A 14,094-nucleotide genomic window follows, 5' to 3' on the forward strand; every position below is an offset into this window, starting at 1 on the left:
ACTCAGTGTGACTAGCTTAAGCAAATCAACAGAAGTGGCCTGTATGGCCATCACTCAGTTGTCCTAGTCTTTCTTCTACAGGGGTTAACTATGATAGAAACTTGCTTATCTGTAAGCTGCTTAATCTCCACTTTGACTAATTTAAACAAGATTTAGCAGGTGTTTTTTCTATTAACTCTATAATAAGCTTTCTGTGTTGTGCTTGGTAGAGAAGATAGAATTAATCTTTTTTTCTCCACCCCTTTTTTGTTTCTTTTTTTGTTTTTGTTTTGAGGCAGGGTCTCATGTATCTCACATTGCACATTGGCCTTCAAACTTGCTACATAGTCAAAAGATGACCTTGAATTTGTGATTTTACTGTGTCCATCTTCCCATGTGTAGCCATTTGCTGCTACACCTGGTTTAAGAAATGTTGAAGATAGAACTTACAGCTTCATGTATATGAGACAAGCACTTTACAACAGAACCATATCCTCAGTTGTTCCTCCCTCCTCTTCCTCCTCCCTCCCTCCCTCCTTCCCTCCCTTTTATCATTACTCTTCATCCAAAAGAACTCCTCATCTTTCGAAACTGAATATATATATAGCCTAGGGTGACCTTCCTCCCTCTATCTCGCAAGTGCTGTAATTACAGGTATATGGTGCTGGTGATGGAACCCAGTGCTTTTACATACTTGGCATGATCTCCACCAACTGGGAGCCACATCCCCAGTCCCTGCTTCTCTATTCTTAGTTCTTTTGAAGATAAAATCAGAAATGTATTTTTTAGTATATATGGTAATTCTGTATTTGAGGATTTTAAGAAAAAAAAGAAAAAAGTTTTCCACAGTGGTTACTTCATTTTCTTTTGTCACCAGTACTGTTCTAAGGTGAATTTCTCCCTATCGTTACCACTATCCATTTCTCCTCTTTACCCGTTTTCACTCCCTCCTGCCTTTCTTTCTCTTTTCCACTCCCTGACCCCTTGTTATAAGTGCTTATTCTCCAGCTGCAGTGTGCCCCACTCTTTTTCAGTAGTGATACACACCTTTAATCCCGGAGCAGGTAGATCTCTGAGTCTACAGAGCGAGTTCCAGGACAGCCAGGGTTACACAGAGAAACTCTGTCTCCAAGAAAAAAAAAGAAAGGAAAAGAACAATAGTCATTCTAATGTGAGCAGGTGTGAATTAGAGTACAGTCTGCTTCCTTGTTTCTGGCCTCACATTCCAACTCTGTAGCTTTAAAGTTTCCTGTTCTTGTTCATTTCATCGTCACTTAGCTGGTTTATTGAGCATAATATCTGAATCAGGACTTAAAATACTTTCTGAGTCATTCGAAACAGAATCAGGAGTTTGCTAAGATAGTGATGATAGAAAAATAATTCAAAAAATATGCTACTTCTGGTTAAGAAATGATACAATTCTTGAATCTGTAAAGATACATTTGTAAGTAGAAAGGAAAACTTACCTGTAATTTACTTAGGATTAATAATAGCATTTTAAATGTATAAAAGTAAATGAGTTAGTAGAATTCTTGAAATTGACTGAATAATACTGAAAGTTCAAAGTAAGTATACTGAATGTAAGTTTTAGTATATGCCAAGAAAATAGCAAAGAGACATTAGTCTTGTGGAAGGACAACTGGTTATCACTGCACAGAGTTTGATCTGTATCTCCCTGCCACCACTACTACCAGCACTTTGCTAGTGAAATTAACTTTCAATAATCAGGCTTTAGGATATGTCTTTGAATAATACAGAGTATCTTCTTCAGTGGCACTGTCCTTCCCCTGTTCTGGCAATCAAAGTTAGGGTCTTGTAGACATGGACTCTGGATTATAATGAGCCTGTCATGATGAAATTTTCATAGTTGAACAGGGAACTGGCTATTTGTATTTCCTTTAGGCTGGAAAGATGACTCATCAGTTAAGGGTTCTTGTTGTCCAATCATGAGGACTATAGTACAAATCCTATCTTCCATGTCCAGCAAACATCTGTAACTCTAGCTCAGAGGGATCCAACACCTTTCACTGGCCTCTTCAGGCTCACAGATGTGATCATCTGTAGTGACTCGTACATATATAAATAAAATAAATCTTTTTTTTTTTTTGGTTTTGGTATTTTTTGAGACAGGGTTTCTCTGTGGTTTTTTTGGAGCCTGTCCTGGAACTAGCTCTTGTAGACCAGGCTGGTCTCGAACTCACAGAGATCACCTGCCTCTGCCTACCAAGTGCTGGGATTAAAGGCATGCGCCACCACCACGCTCCTTTAACCAGCTGTTAAGTGAAGAGTGTGAGTGAACTTGTTACATTGAGTGTCAGGATTCATGTAACTATGGGGGTGGGGAGAGGATTGTTTCACCAGGAGTGATATTAAGTCATCACTACTGTAATATTTATGGTACTGTACAGTTTTGTGTATAGTTAAGGTGTTTTTCTTAAAGTATGAGTCTGTTGAGGACAGGGACCTAGTGTATAATTAGGATTTGTATATTTATGCTCATATGCTTGTATTTTTTAAACTCTTATGTAATTGTTAGCAAATGGACTAAATTGAGACAAAGGAAAGGAAATGGGGAGTGAAATGCCAGCAGCTCAGCAGATTAGCTGTAGAGATTTTGAGTAGTCGTTGTAGTAGACTCAGACCCCTTGGTAAAGTAATGTTTTACTTTTGCTAAGTTGTTAGTCCCTAAGAATTACTGTCTTAGTTTTTTAGCTGTGTAATTGTGGCATGTTCCTCCATTTTAATGTTTATTTTGGATTATTAGTGTGAAAAAATGAGATGTTCAAATGAGTGTATTGTCTAATTGAAATAATAACACTTGTTATGACAGCTTGAGATAACCATGGATGTTGCAGACATAGGATGTGTAACGGTTGTTGAACATCAGCTTTCAAACATGGATGCAACAACTGAGGATGTGCAACCAGAAGAAGATTTGCATTCCCCAGCATTTGTGAGTACCTTGTTCATGTTTGCCTTTCCCTGTTTACCTCCCTCAAAAGTACAGGATTATTTTCATAATGGTCTATATTTTTCCTTCTCATGTGGGGAACTGGTTTATGAGTAGTTGGAACATATGAATTTTCATGGATTTTACTTTTGATTGTAAAACTTATTTTTGTGTTTGTTTTCTAAAGCTCTGAATATTATCATAGAATTTACCCTCAAAATTCTTGGCAGAAGTCTTCGTTAAATAAACTTTACAGCAACTACACAAAACTAGCTACACTATTATAAATGTATAGTAGAGATGGTTTTTAAAAACCAACAAAGATTATGTTTGTTTTTATTTTGTGTATGTGTTTTGCCTACATATGTATGTGCACCACATGTGTGCAGCCACTTCAAGTAGGTTTCTCTAGTGGATCTGAGGAAGAAACCTTCTGTTTCCCTTCTTCCTGCTTTTCTGGAAGTTGCTAGTGCTTTATCATTTCTTGGTATTCTAACCTTGGCTTCCATTGCCTTCTGACATTCTTCCCATTGTTTATGTTTGTGTCTTTTATTGATGCATTGAATTAGGGCTAATCCTGTGGTTTGTTTGAAACCAAGTACATTTATAAAGACTTTTTCTAGGGAAGATACACTTAAAGTTTTGGAAATTTTGAAATTCAATTTATATGTAATTTATAATACTTTTCAATTTGAATATGTTTTATTTCTTTTTCTTGTATGATTGCCTTGGTTAGAGCCTCTATTGTAAATCGGCTTCTAGGCACAGTACAAGTGAACGTCCTTGATTTGGTCATAGTCTTAGGAAAAAGCAGCTGATCTTATGTCCCTAAGTAGAATGGTGGCTGTGGGATTTCTAGGATGGTCTTTATCAGACTGAAGAAACCCCCTTCTGTCTGTGCTGGTTTGTTGTGAAAGGATTTTAGACTTTGTTGTGTGTAATTTTTACGGTTTTAATTTTTATTCATGATACAGACATAAAAATATTTTTGTTGCTGTATTGACAAGTTGCAGTTCTTTGGTGTTGAAGAAAACTTACTTCCCTGAGATAGTTAGTTCCTCCTTGATTATCACATATGATTTTTTTATACTTCTACATTGTTTCCTAGTATTTCTTTTTTTAAAAATATTTATTTATTTATTGTGTATACAATATTCTGTCTGTGTGTATGCCTGCAGGCCAGAAGAGGGCATCAGACCCCATTACAGATGGTTGTGAGCCACGATGTGGTCCTTTGGAAGAGCAGGCAATGCTCTTAACCTCTGAGCCATCTCTCCAGCCCCTCGTTTCCTAGTATTTCAAGTGTATTTATGTCCATATTCATAACAGATACTATGAGTTTTTGCTGCTGCTGCTGATGGTGGCATTAGGTGCTGGAGTCTTGCTCCTCCAGGACTATGGTGGGGAGAGAGCTGACCACAGCTTAGGAGAAAGTCTTAGCCACTTAGCCACTGACAAAAGGGCCATTGAGCAATTGTGGTTCACAAATGCTTGTTTTAGCTACCAATTTTTATAGATTTTGCTGAATAGCTGTTTCTCATTTGTTTTTGCACTTAGGACCAATTCTAGAGGTTATAAATGTTTGCTTTTTAAGTCATGTTTGGCATCTTACTGGACAGCAGGTCAGTGGAGCTCATGCCACCTCTCTGGTCAGCTGTCTCCTGTGCATCATTAAAATGTACTGTATTTAAATCACTCAGTATAGGAAGTTGGTGTCTTCTCCCAGATTTTAGGTTTTTTGTTTGTTTTCTTTTTCTTTTTCCCCCGAGATAGGGTTTCTCTCTAGCTTTGGAGCCTGTCCTGGAACTAACTCTTTTTTAGACCAGGCTGGCCTCGAACTCACAGAAATCCCCCTACCTCTGCTTCCTGATGCTGGGATTAAAGGTGTGCACCTGGCCAGACTAGTTTTTATTGGGTAAACTGGTAGCAGATCTGACTAAGAGTTGAAAGGGTTATGATTGTGAGGCTCTAAGAATGGTTAGATATACATAGTAATGATGAGGAGACAGAAAATCATGTGAGATATAAAAGAATTCGGTCTTTATGATTTTCTGTTCTTCTTTGTGAAGCTTTATGATCAGACATAAATTAAGAAAAGTAACTATTATAACTAAGAGCCTAGAAAGACGTGTACCAACAACAAAAGCATATCATTTGTTTGGGGGAAATACTTAGGATGTTCTTATCTTTTCCATTTTTTTAGGAAATGGTCATAGGTGAACAGACCCCAGAGGAACCAGGTAACTGTTAACAAAGAATTGATTAAAACTACTCGGTTAACTGTAGCTTGGTGATTAGCAGTGGCAGCAGGTAAATAGGACAGCTTGTTAAAGTGTAGAACAGTGGCATTAACCTGTCACCTTGATAGGAAGCTGGGATTCTCCAAACCTAGCTTTAGAAGCTGAGCCTAGAGTTAATGTTAAGTAATGAAGTTATTTTATGTTTCCTGTGGAGCTGCCCAGAGTTAGTCTAATGTGAGGGACGTGTTTTCAAGAGCTAAGAGTCAACACTGATGGTCTATCTACCCTGGACAGTGTGACACTAGTACTGGGTGGTGGGAGGAAGGCTGTTGAAACTGGTTATAGACGATGAGTGTCTGAGTGAGGTCTTTCTAAGTAAGCAGACCTGTTTTAACATTGGTATATTTATTCAAGGTTCCAGTGATGGAAGTGCCGAAGCTGCCATAACTTTGCTTACAATGGGAGACATAGTATTGCAGTCGGAGATCATCACTGAACAGGGTGATGGTAAGAATGAAGATAGTCTCTCTAGATGTAGTGCCAACGCTTTTGAGATGATGCAGTTGGCTTATTAAGAATAATTTGGGGCCTGGGGTTGGAGAGGTGGCTCAGCAGTTAAGAATACTGGCTATTCTTCTAGAGGACTCTGGTTCAATTCCCAGCACCCACACGGCTGCTCATAATTGTCTGTGATTCCAGTTCCAGGGGCTCTGACACCCTCACATATACATGTAGGAAAAACACCAATGTACCTAAAGTAAAAATAAATAAATTATTTAAATTAAAGAATAATTTGAGGCTGGAGAGATTGGCTAATCTGTTAAAAAGGGTAGGCTCATAACTAAAAATAATAGAATAATAATAATAATAATAATAATAATAATAATAAATTAGCCTGGGCTTGGAGGCTTTTAATCCCCAGTCATAGGGCTGCAGACAGAGGTAGGCAGATCTCTGTTAATTTGCAGCGAACCTGGTCTACATAGTGATTTCCAGGGCAACCAAAGCTTGTTGCGGAGAGGGGGAGGTGTGGGATTTGTATTCATGGACTAGTAGTTATCTAGTAAATCCTCAACCTGTGTATCTGTAGCTTGTAACCATCATAAACATCATTGGCTAATGGAGGTCACTGGCCACTGATCACTGTGTAGACATTTATTTAGTAAAGGGGTTCCAGCTTGAGATGATGTTCATAACTCTGATAAATCTGTGAAGGGGTAAATAGTAGTTACTGAGATGATTTATTCTAGTTTAACTGTTCTGGTAGTGAAAGGGGCCAAAGGAAAGGCCAATCTAGATCTTTAATACATTAAGCAAACTTAGAAACTATACAGTTGTTTTAATTTTTATTTTGGGGGAATGGGGTATGGAACCCAGGGCCTTGGACTTGTTGGCAAGTATTCTGTAACTGAGCTAAATCTCCTGTCCCAGAAGCTGTGATCTTGATTCATTATCTTTAACTACAGCTAATTTTATTGACTGGTAATGGATGATCTGCCATTCATATTAGTTGTTAGACTTGTAAGTTCATAACTGATTCAGGGGATTCTCTAATTTGTGTTACAGATAGGGCTTCTTTCTCAGTGGCAGAATATTATACTGGAACCTGTCACAAATTTCTAGTACATACAGTACAGTTTTCAAAAATTATTAAATGATAATGTCCTGTCTTGAGATCTATGTAGAATAGTATATAGTTATTGAAAGTTTACTAGAGTACTCCAGAATTTTAGTGCTAAGAATAATATGCTTATTACAAGTCAAGTTTTTAAATGAAATGCGAGATAATGAATTTAAATTTAGATCATAATAGAATAAACTTTAATACTAAAGTTAGACAGTTAATTGAATGTTGAGGAATTCATTTTATTCAGGTAGCTATTAATATTGGGTCAATTTTAATTTCCTATTTTTTTCTGCAGTAGGAGTATGTGTATTTCCTGATGTTCATTCAAAGGATAAAAGTCATGTTCCTTTTAGCCCAGATAATGTAAATCACAAAATTGTTCATGAATATCAGGAGGTTTCTTCACCTGTCATTAGTATGTCGCCTGCATCGTTTGAGGAAAACAAGATTGTATCGAAGGAACAAAGTACTAGAGAAGAAGAAGCTGATGTCATGGGGGAAATAATGGAGAATACTCTGTCAACCAGGTTATTTTAATATTCAATTTAACAAGTACAGTTAAACAGCATCATCAAGTTAGTTATTAGCTTCTAGTAATGCTTGTATATAAATTTAAAGTAAATGATGCCAATTTTTCACACATTAAAGATTAACTGATACTGATATTGGTTTATTGGTTTTACATATAAAATCACAGCAGTATATTTTCTGTGTCTTTGAAACTTAAGTGAAATAGGTTTATATAAATGTAGTTTGTTTTACAAACATGGTTTCTATTTTCTCAAGTGTCATAGTAACTTAAGCACTTCATAGTTTTAGCACTCAGAAGCAAACGTCTGCCAGGTGTGTTGGCGCATTCCTGCATTTAGCTTTCTGGAGGCTGGAGCAGGAGATAGCTTGAGTTTTAGGGGAGCTCCTTGTGTGTTGATATTCTGTCCCAACAGACAAGCAAACAATTACATATAATGTGCACGTGGGTGGTGGTGTATTAGCTGTCTCAGCACTAGACATGACACCGCAAAGGGATTCTTACACAGCTGATAACTTCTCATTCCCTTTCTTGTAGGAGCACAGCTCCTGCAGTGACCAAACATGTGGGAATGGAGAGTCATTTTATCACAGCCGAACCAAGTCCTGAGAAGATCTTAGGGGTCTATGGGCTTGAGGATCATCAGGAAGTTGCCAGTTTTTGTGTAACCAAAGGGACAGAAGTGGAAATTCAAAGAGGTGAGTTTAATTTTTCTCTTACAAAGTTCCATTGACAGAAGATACTGTAGGGTGAGATGGCTTGTCTGTAAAGGCACTGCCACATAAGCCTGTAGACCTGAGCTTGACCTCTGACCTTTACATGCTCACTACAGCATGTGTGACTCCTGTAGTGATAAAGAATTTTAAGTTTTATGTTAAACTTTTATGTGTGTGAATAGTTTGTTCACATGTATTTTGAGAAGGAGAAAGGGAGAGGGAGGGAGAACACACTGTAATCCAGCCCTCTGGAGGTGAAGGCTATCTAAATAAAAAGTATTGTGTTTTATTGAGACATGATTCATACACAGTACACTTTATCTATCTAAAGTTTATAATTAGTGGTGTTCTGTTCACCAAACTGTGTAATTGCCATCATCAGTAGCTACTATTCAATCTTAAACAACCACTAATTTATATTTGCCTTTGTACATTTGCATATTCTAGACATGTCATGTGAATAGAAACATAAAATATAATCCAGTCTGATGTTTTCACTTAGCACAGTGTTTTTAGGATTCATTATGTGGTAACATATATAAAATACCTTTAAAAATTTACTATTGTGTGTGTGTGGAGTGGGGAGTGAGTATGTGGAAACAGGAAGACAATCTGTGGACTTGGTTCTTTCCTTCTGCCTTTGCAGGACATCATGTTTTCTTGATTGCCATATTTTCCTCTACTCACTAGCCCTTGTTTCTTTTTATTGCCAAGTAAGACTTGGTTGTATCAATATACCACACTTTTTTATTATCTGTTGGTGAGCATGTGGGATGTGTGTGCCTGTTCTCTGTAATAGATAATGCTGCTGAAAACACTCAGGTAGTCATGTGTTTGCACTTCTCTTGGGTTTATACTTAACAAAGTAGAATTTCTGGGCCATGCGTTAATTCTATTTTGAGCTTCTTTTCCCTCTTGTGCTAGGGGTTGAATTTAGACTTTATACATACTAAGCATTCATTCTATCACTGATCTATAAATACCCCGGCCTATGTGTTTAATCTTTGGTGTAACTATTAAGTTGTTTTTAAGAAGATATCAATTATTTACTGCAATTTTATATTTTGTTGCAGTTAAATTAATAAAAAAAGTAGTTGTGTCATTTTATATTTTTAACCTGCTCTCTATGAGAGTTTTTGTCTGTTTCTGTCCCTCTCTCTCTCTGTCTGTCTCTGTCTGTCTATCTGTCTGTCTGTCTCTCATACACACACACACACACACACACACGAATGAGAAGGTTTTGCTATGCATTCCCAAGCTGTCCGGAAACTCACTGTGTAGCTTAGGCTGGCTTTGAACATGGAATCCTCCTTTCTCACTCTTCCAACTGCACCGAATTTTATTTTCTGTTTCCTTCCAGTTCTTAGTGGGTGCTTTAGGTTGAACTCAGGGACTCACACGTGGTAAACAAACATTAAAGGTCCTTTACATGCTTAGCTCTCCCAGGCACTATTATTTATCTTTTATATTATAACTACCTTGATGTGAAGCAGAATTTTATTGTAAATTTAGCTAATGATACATATCTTATAAAAATTATTTTAAATTTTACCTATTGTGTTTGTATGTGTGGGCATGTGTGCCACTCTATACCTGTGGAGGACAGAGGTTAGGTTTCGGTTTTCTCCTTGTGCCATGGATTTCAAGGATTGGAATCAGGTCATCAGGCTTGTACACCAACTGCTTACTTTATTTTTTGTCTGTATGTATATTTATGCCTCACATATGTGTCTGGTTCTTGAAGCCAGAAGGGTATGTCAGATCCCTAGGAACTGGACTAACAAATGGTTGTGAGCTGCTGTGTGGAAGCTGGTAGTCAAACTTGGATCTTCTGCAGAGATATTATGTCCAGAATGGGAGTATATTTATATTCTCCCAGCACGACTGTTACTAATCAGATGTTTCAACAAGGATTATTACCTAATCAAGGTCTAGGCAAGGATAATAAGGGAAAGGTGGATCCTGTTGTATCAGACAGTAGACCTTCTAGAGCAGGATTAGGGTATTTTTAGGAGAGGTCGCTGATAGACCTGCACTCCATGCAGACCTGATAATAGGGGAAAGTGATGAGCCTGTATGGGTGAGTCAGTGGCCTCTAACACAAGAAAAACTACAAACTGCCCAGCAGTTAGTGCAGGAACAGCTGGATAGTGGACATATTTCACCATCCAATTCTCCATGGAACTCTCCAGTTTTTGTTATTAAAAAGAAATCAGGAAAGTGGAGGTTAATTCAGGATTTAAGAGAGGTCAATGCAACCATGCAGCCTATGGGAGCATTACAACCAGGGCTGCCGTCTCCAGTAGCCATTCCAAAAGGCATGCATAAGATTATCTTAGACTTCAAAGATTGTTTTTATACAATTCCTTTAGCGCCACAAGATTGTCAAAGATTTGCTTTTAGTATTCCTTCAGTTAATTTCAGAGAGCCAACGAGGAGATATCAGTGGAATGTTTTGCCCCAGGGCATGTTGAATAGTGCTACTTTATGCCAGGAATTTGTAGCTCAAGCTATACAAGAAGTTAGAAATCAATTTCCACAGGTCTATGTTATTCATTACATAGATGACATTCTGCTGGCTCATAGAAATGAGGATACTTTACTAGAGACATATGGATTGTTACAACATAATCTAAGCCGTGCAGGGTTAATTATTTCTCCTGAGAAAGTACAGAGGCACCCACCTTTTCAATATCTAGGTCATATGTTATATCCCAAAGAAATTAAGCCTCAGAAGATAGAAATCAGGAAGGATGACTTAAAAACTCTTAATGACTTTCAAAGGTTGTTAGGAAATATACAATGGCTAAGGTCTTATTTAAGGTTTCCTACAGAAGACCTTTAGCCTTTAAATGAAATACTTAAAGGAAACAGTGATCCAAATTCTAGCAGGCAGCTTTCAGAAGCTGCCAGCAGACTCTCTCACAAATAGAGCAGGCTATACAGGAAACAGCAGGTGTGCTATATTGATTACAGCCAGACGTGACAGAAGGCCATTCACCTGATTACCTAGCAGACAGCCTAATGTATTTTCCTGCTCAATTGATGTGATGGTATATAAGCTGTTTGGATAATAAACGCTGGAGATGGTCAGGAGAAAGAACCCTGAGATGCCCTTCCATGATGACCGTGTAAGTTGTGTCTGATTATTCTCCGGATCAGTCCAGTTAGGGAAAATAGTTACCTGTGTTGGAGCGACACGGGCTTCAACAGTGTGCCACTACCACCTGGCAATTTTGAACTGTATCTTAAATGTATTTTTCTTGTTTTTTGTTTGTTTTTAAAGAGCCTGAGGAAAATGACTCCAAAGCAGTAGAATTAGAAGATAAAAGCCTTGAGCCAGCAGAAACGAAGGAGCAGAACCAATTGCCATGTGTCCATGATGTTGCAGTTACCAGTGTTTCTCAAGAAGCACTCCCGAGTGCAAGGTAAAAGGGCAGGAATACTGGCATTTAATTTATATTGTTTCTTAGCTTCTGCTGCAGGTAGTAGCTGGAAGAATTCTATTGTAGTTAACACGTTTAAAGCTTGAAAATATCACATTAAATGATAATACCTAGTCTTAAATAATAGTTTCATGTTTGGTTAGCTAATTTAAAATAATGTACTGAAACAGTTTCAGAAGTGAAGACCAAGAGGAGAACTTGGAAGAGATTCAGATGTTGGGTACTGCAGTTGCTTCATCTGCCATCGGGATTCACACTCTTGATTCAGGTCAGGGTCTTGGTGACAGTCCTCCTGAAGAGCCCATCACAGAAAACTCTAAAGGCAGCAACATGCTCATGCTTCCTGTGCCAGAGGTAAAGGAATCTAGAGTGTAATATGGGTAGTGGTTTCTCCATTTAGAAAGGCAGTTACATATAGTAAACTCTGTCCTATCCAGTTCAGTAGGCCTCTTATTAATATGTAAATTCAGCCTGATCTATGTAGAGGCTCAGACTTGTAATCCCAACTCTTAGGTAGAAACAGGAGTATTCAAGTTTCAAGGCAACCTAGGCTATGTAACAAGAGCTAGTTTAGCCTGAGTTACATAGCAAGACCTTATCTCATTTTCTAGTACTCTTTGGTTAGCCCCTTTCTGCTTCCTGCCAGCTCCTCATATCTGTGGTCCTAGTTTGACCTCGGCCAGAGTATACTGTGGGCAGTATGTGGTGACCCTTGCCTGTGCTGAGGGAAGAGGATCCCTGGAGCCCTGAAGCTTGAGGCTCTGTAAAAACCTGTCTCAAAGCCAGACGGTGGTGGCTCACGCCTTTAATCCCAGCACTCGGGAGGCAGAGGCAGGGGGATCTCTGTGAGTTTGAGGCCAGTCTGGTCTACAAGAGCTAGTTCCAGGACAGGCTCCAAAGCTACAGAGAAACCCTGTCTCAAAAAACAAAATAAAAACCTGTCTTAAAACCAAATAAAAAACAGGACGTGGTAGAACTTGTGCTATGTTTTTGGTGTCTTGACCCCTCTAAGACCATAGAGCAGTGGTTCTCAACCTTCCCAATGCTGTGTGACCCTTTAGTACAGTTCCTCTTTTTGTGGTGACCCCCAGCCATAAAATTTTTTCATTGCTACTTCATAATTGTAGTTTTGCTATTGTCATGACTTGTAAAATAAATATCTGATATGCGACTCCATGGAAGGGTCATTCTACCCCCAATTGTTGTGATGCAAGTTATTAGCCAGATTTGTTATAAAAGCTTGAGAAATTAATTTCTTATACCTTAGGTCTAGATCTCAAGAATTCATCCACAGAACAAATGTTTAACATGGCTGACACCGAGTCACTGGGATACAAAGCTTTGGAAACATGAGTGAATGAATGAATTGGCCTGTTTTGATAGGTGTTGTGATAGACGTTGGAACAAGACTCTTGTGGTGTCCTTCACTCCAGTTTAATCTCTGGAAATGAGAGTCAGGAATTAATATTGTCTTTAAAAAGTTTCTTGGATAGAAGAGTGCTTGAGTTTTGAAGGAGAGAATAAATTAGCTTGTTAAAGGGAAAGGAACATTTTAAAAATAGGTATAGCATGCCTTTAATCCCAGCACTCAGTGTAGTAGGAGCTGCGGGCCTGCTTTTCATCCCGCCCGGCTCCCGCACAGATAGCTTTACACCAGAAATAACAACACACAAACTGTATTTTTTTAAACACTGGTTGGCCCATTACATCTAGTCTCTTCTAGGCTAATTCTCACATATTAGCCCATTTCTAATAATCTGTGTAACACTACTAGGTGCGCTTACCAGGAAAGATTCAGCATGTCTGACCTGGCGGCTTGCTTCATCGCATCTGCCCGGGAGAGGGGAGCATGGCCTCTGAGCTCACTTCCTCTTCCTCCCAGCATTCTGTTCTGTTTACTCCGCCTACCTATGTTTTAACCTATGAGGGCCAAGCAGTTTCTTTATTATAATTAACCAATGACCTTCCTCCATCAACTCAGGAGGCAGAGGAAGGCAGATCTTTGTAAGTTCGAAGCCACTCTGATCTACAAGAGCTAGTTCCAGGACAGGCTCCAAAGCTACAGAGAAACCCTGTCTCAAAAAAAAAAACAAACGAAAAAAAAAAAAAACAAAACAAAAAGTGTATAGAACATTGTGCTACGTTAAAGGAAGTAGAAAATAAGGAGTTTGTCTATAACCAACGTTATGAGATTTCTGTTGCTTCCCAAGTTTTTAATTTTTTAAAATCTTTTTCTTTTGAAATAATTTCAGTCGAGTAAAGTTAAAAAAATCTTGTAAGAACTTCACATACTCTGTTTCTTTGGAGTCATTGTTAATTTCATTTTTTTGTTTGTTTTTTGATCTGGCTCTACATCATTATAGATACTTTAATTGTGTGAGTGTGTGAGTGTGTGTGTGTATGTTTACACACATAGGCATGCATGCAGATAACCATGTTGCTTGCTGAGATGTCAGAACACAGTATTTGGGATTTTGCTATAATCTCCATACACACATAGTGTCCTATGATCTCCATACACACATATAGGTTCTAGGGATGGTGAACTCAGGTTACCTGCTGAGCCATCTCCTCAGTGATTGATGGCTGGCAAGATGGCTCAGTGGG

At 38.3% G+C, this 14,094-nt stretch overlaps 1 protein-coding gene across 2 annotated transcripts in view; it reads left to right on the forward strand.

Annotated features, from left to right (window-relative positions):
* Positions 1-14,094, forward strand: part of Bdp1 (B double prime 1, subunit of RNA polymerase III transcription initiation factor IIIB) — a 93,264-nt gene that overhangs the window by 55,149 nt on the left and 24,021 nt on the right. For both annotated transcript variants that reach the window (XM_041663344.1, XM_041663345.1), the window contains exons 26-32: positions 2,810-2,932; positions 5,133-5,169; positions 5,584-5,676; positions 7,092-7,323; positions 7,863-8,023; positions 11,328-11,469; positions 11,658-11,841. In XM_041663344.1, coding sequence (XP_041519278.1) covers positions 2,810-2,932; positions 5,133-5,169; positions 5,584-5,676; positions 7,092-7,323; positions 7,863-8,023; positions 11,328-11,469; positions 11,658-11,841 — 972 coding nt within the window. The remainder of the gene's footprint in view (positions 1-2,809; positions 2,933-5,132; positions 5,170-5,583; positions 5,677-7,091; positions 7,324-7,862; positions 8,024-11,327; positions 11,470-11,657; positions 11,842-14,094) is intronic.

This window comes from Microtus oregoni, unplaced genomic scaffold (assembly GCF_018167655.1).
Source record: "Microtus oregoni isolate MIOR12 unplaced genomic scaffold, Mior012 000014F_ref0000157, whole genome shotgun sequence".
NCBI lineage: Eukaryota > Metazoa > Chordata > Mammalia > Rodentia > Cricetidae > Microtus > Microtus oregoni.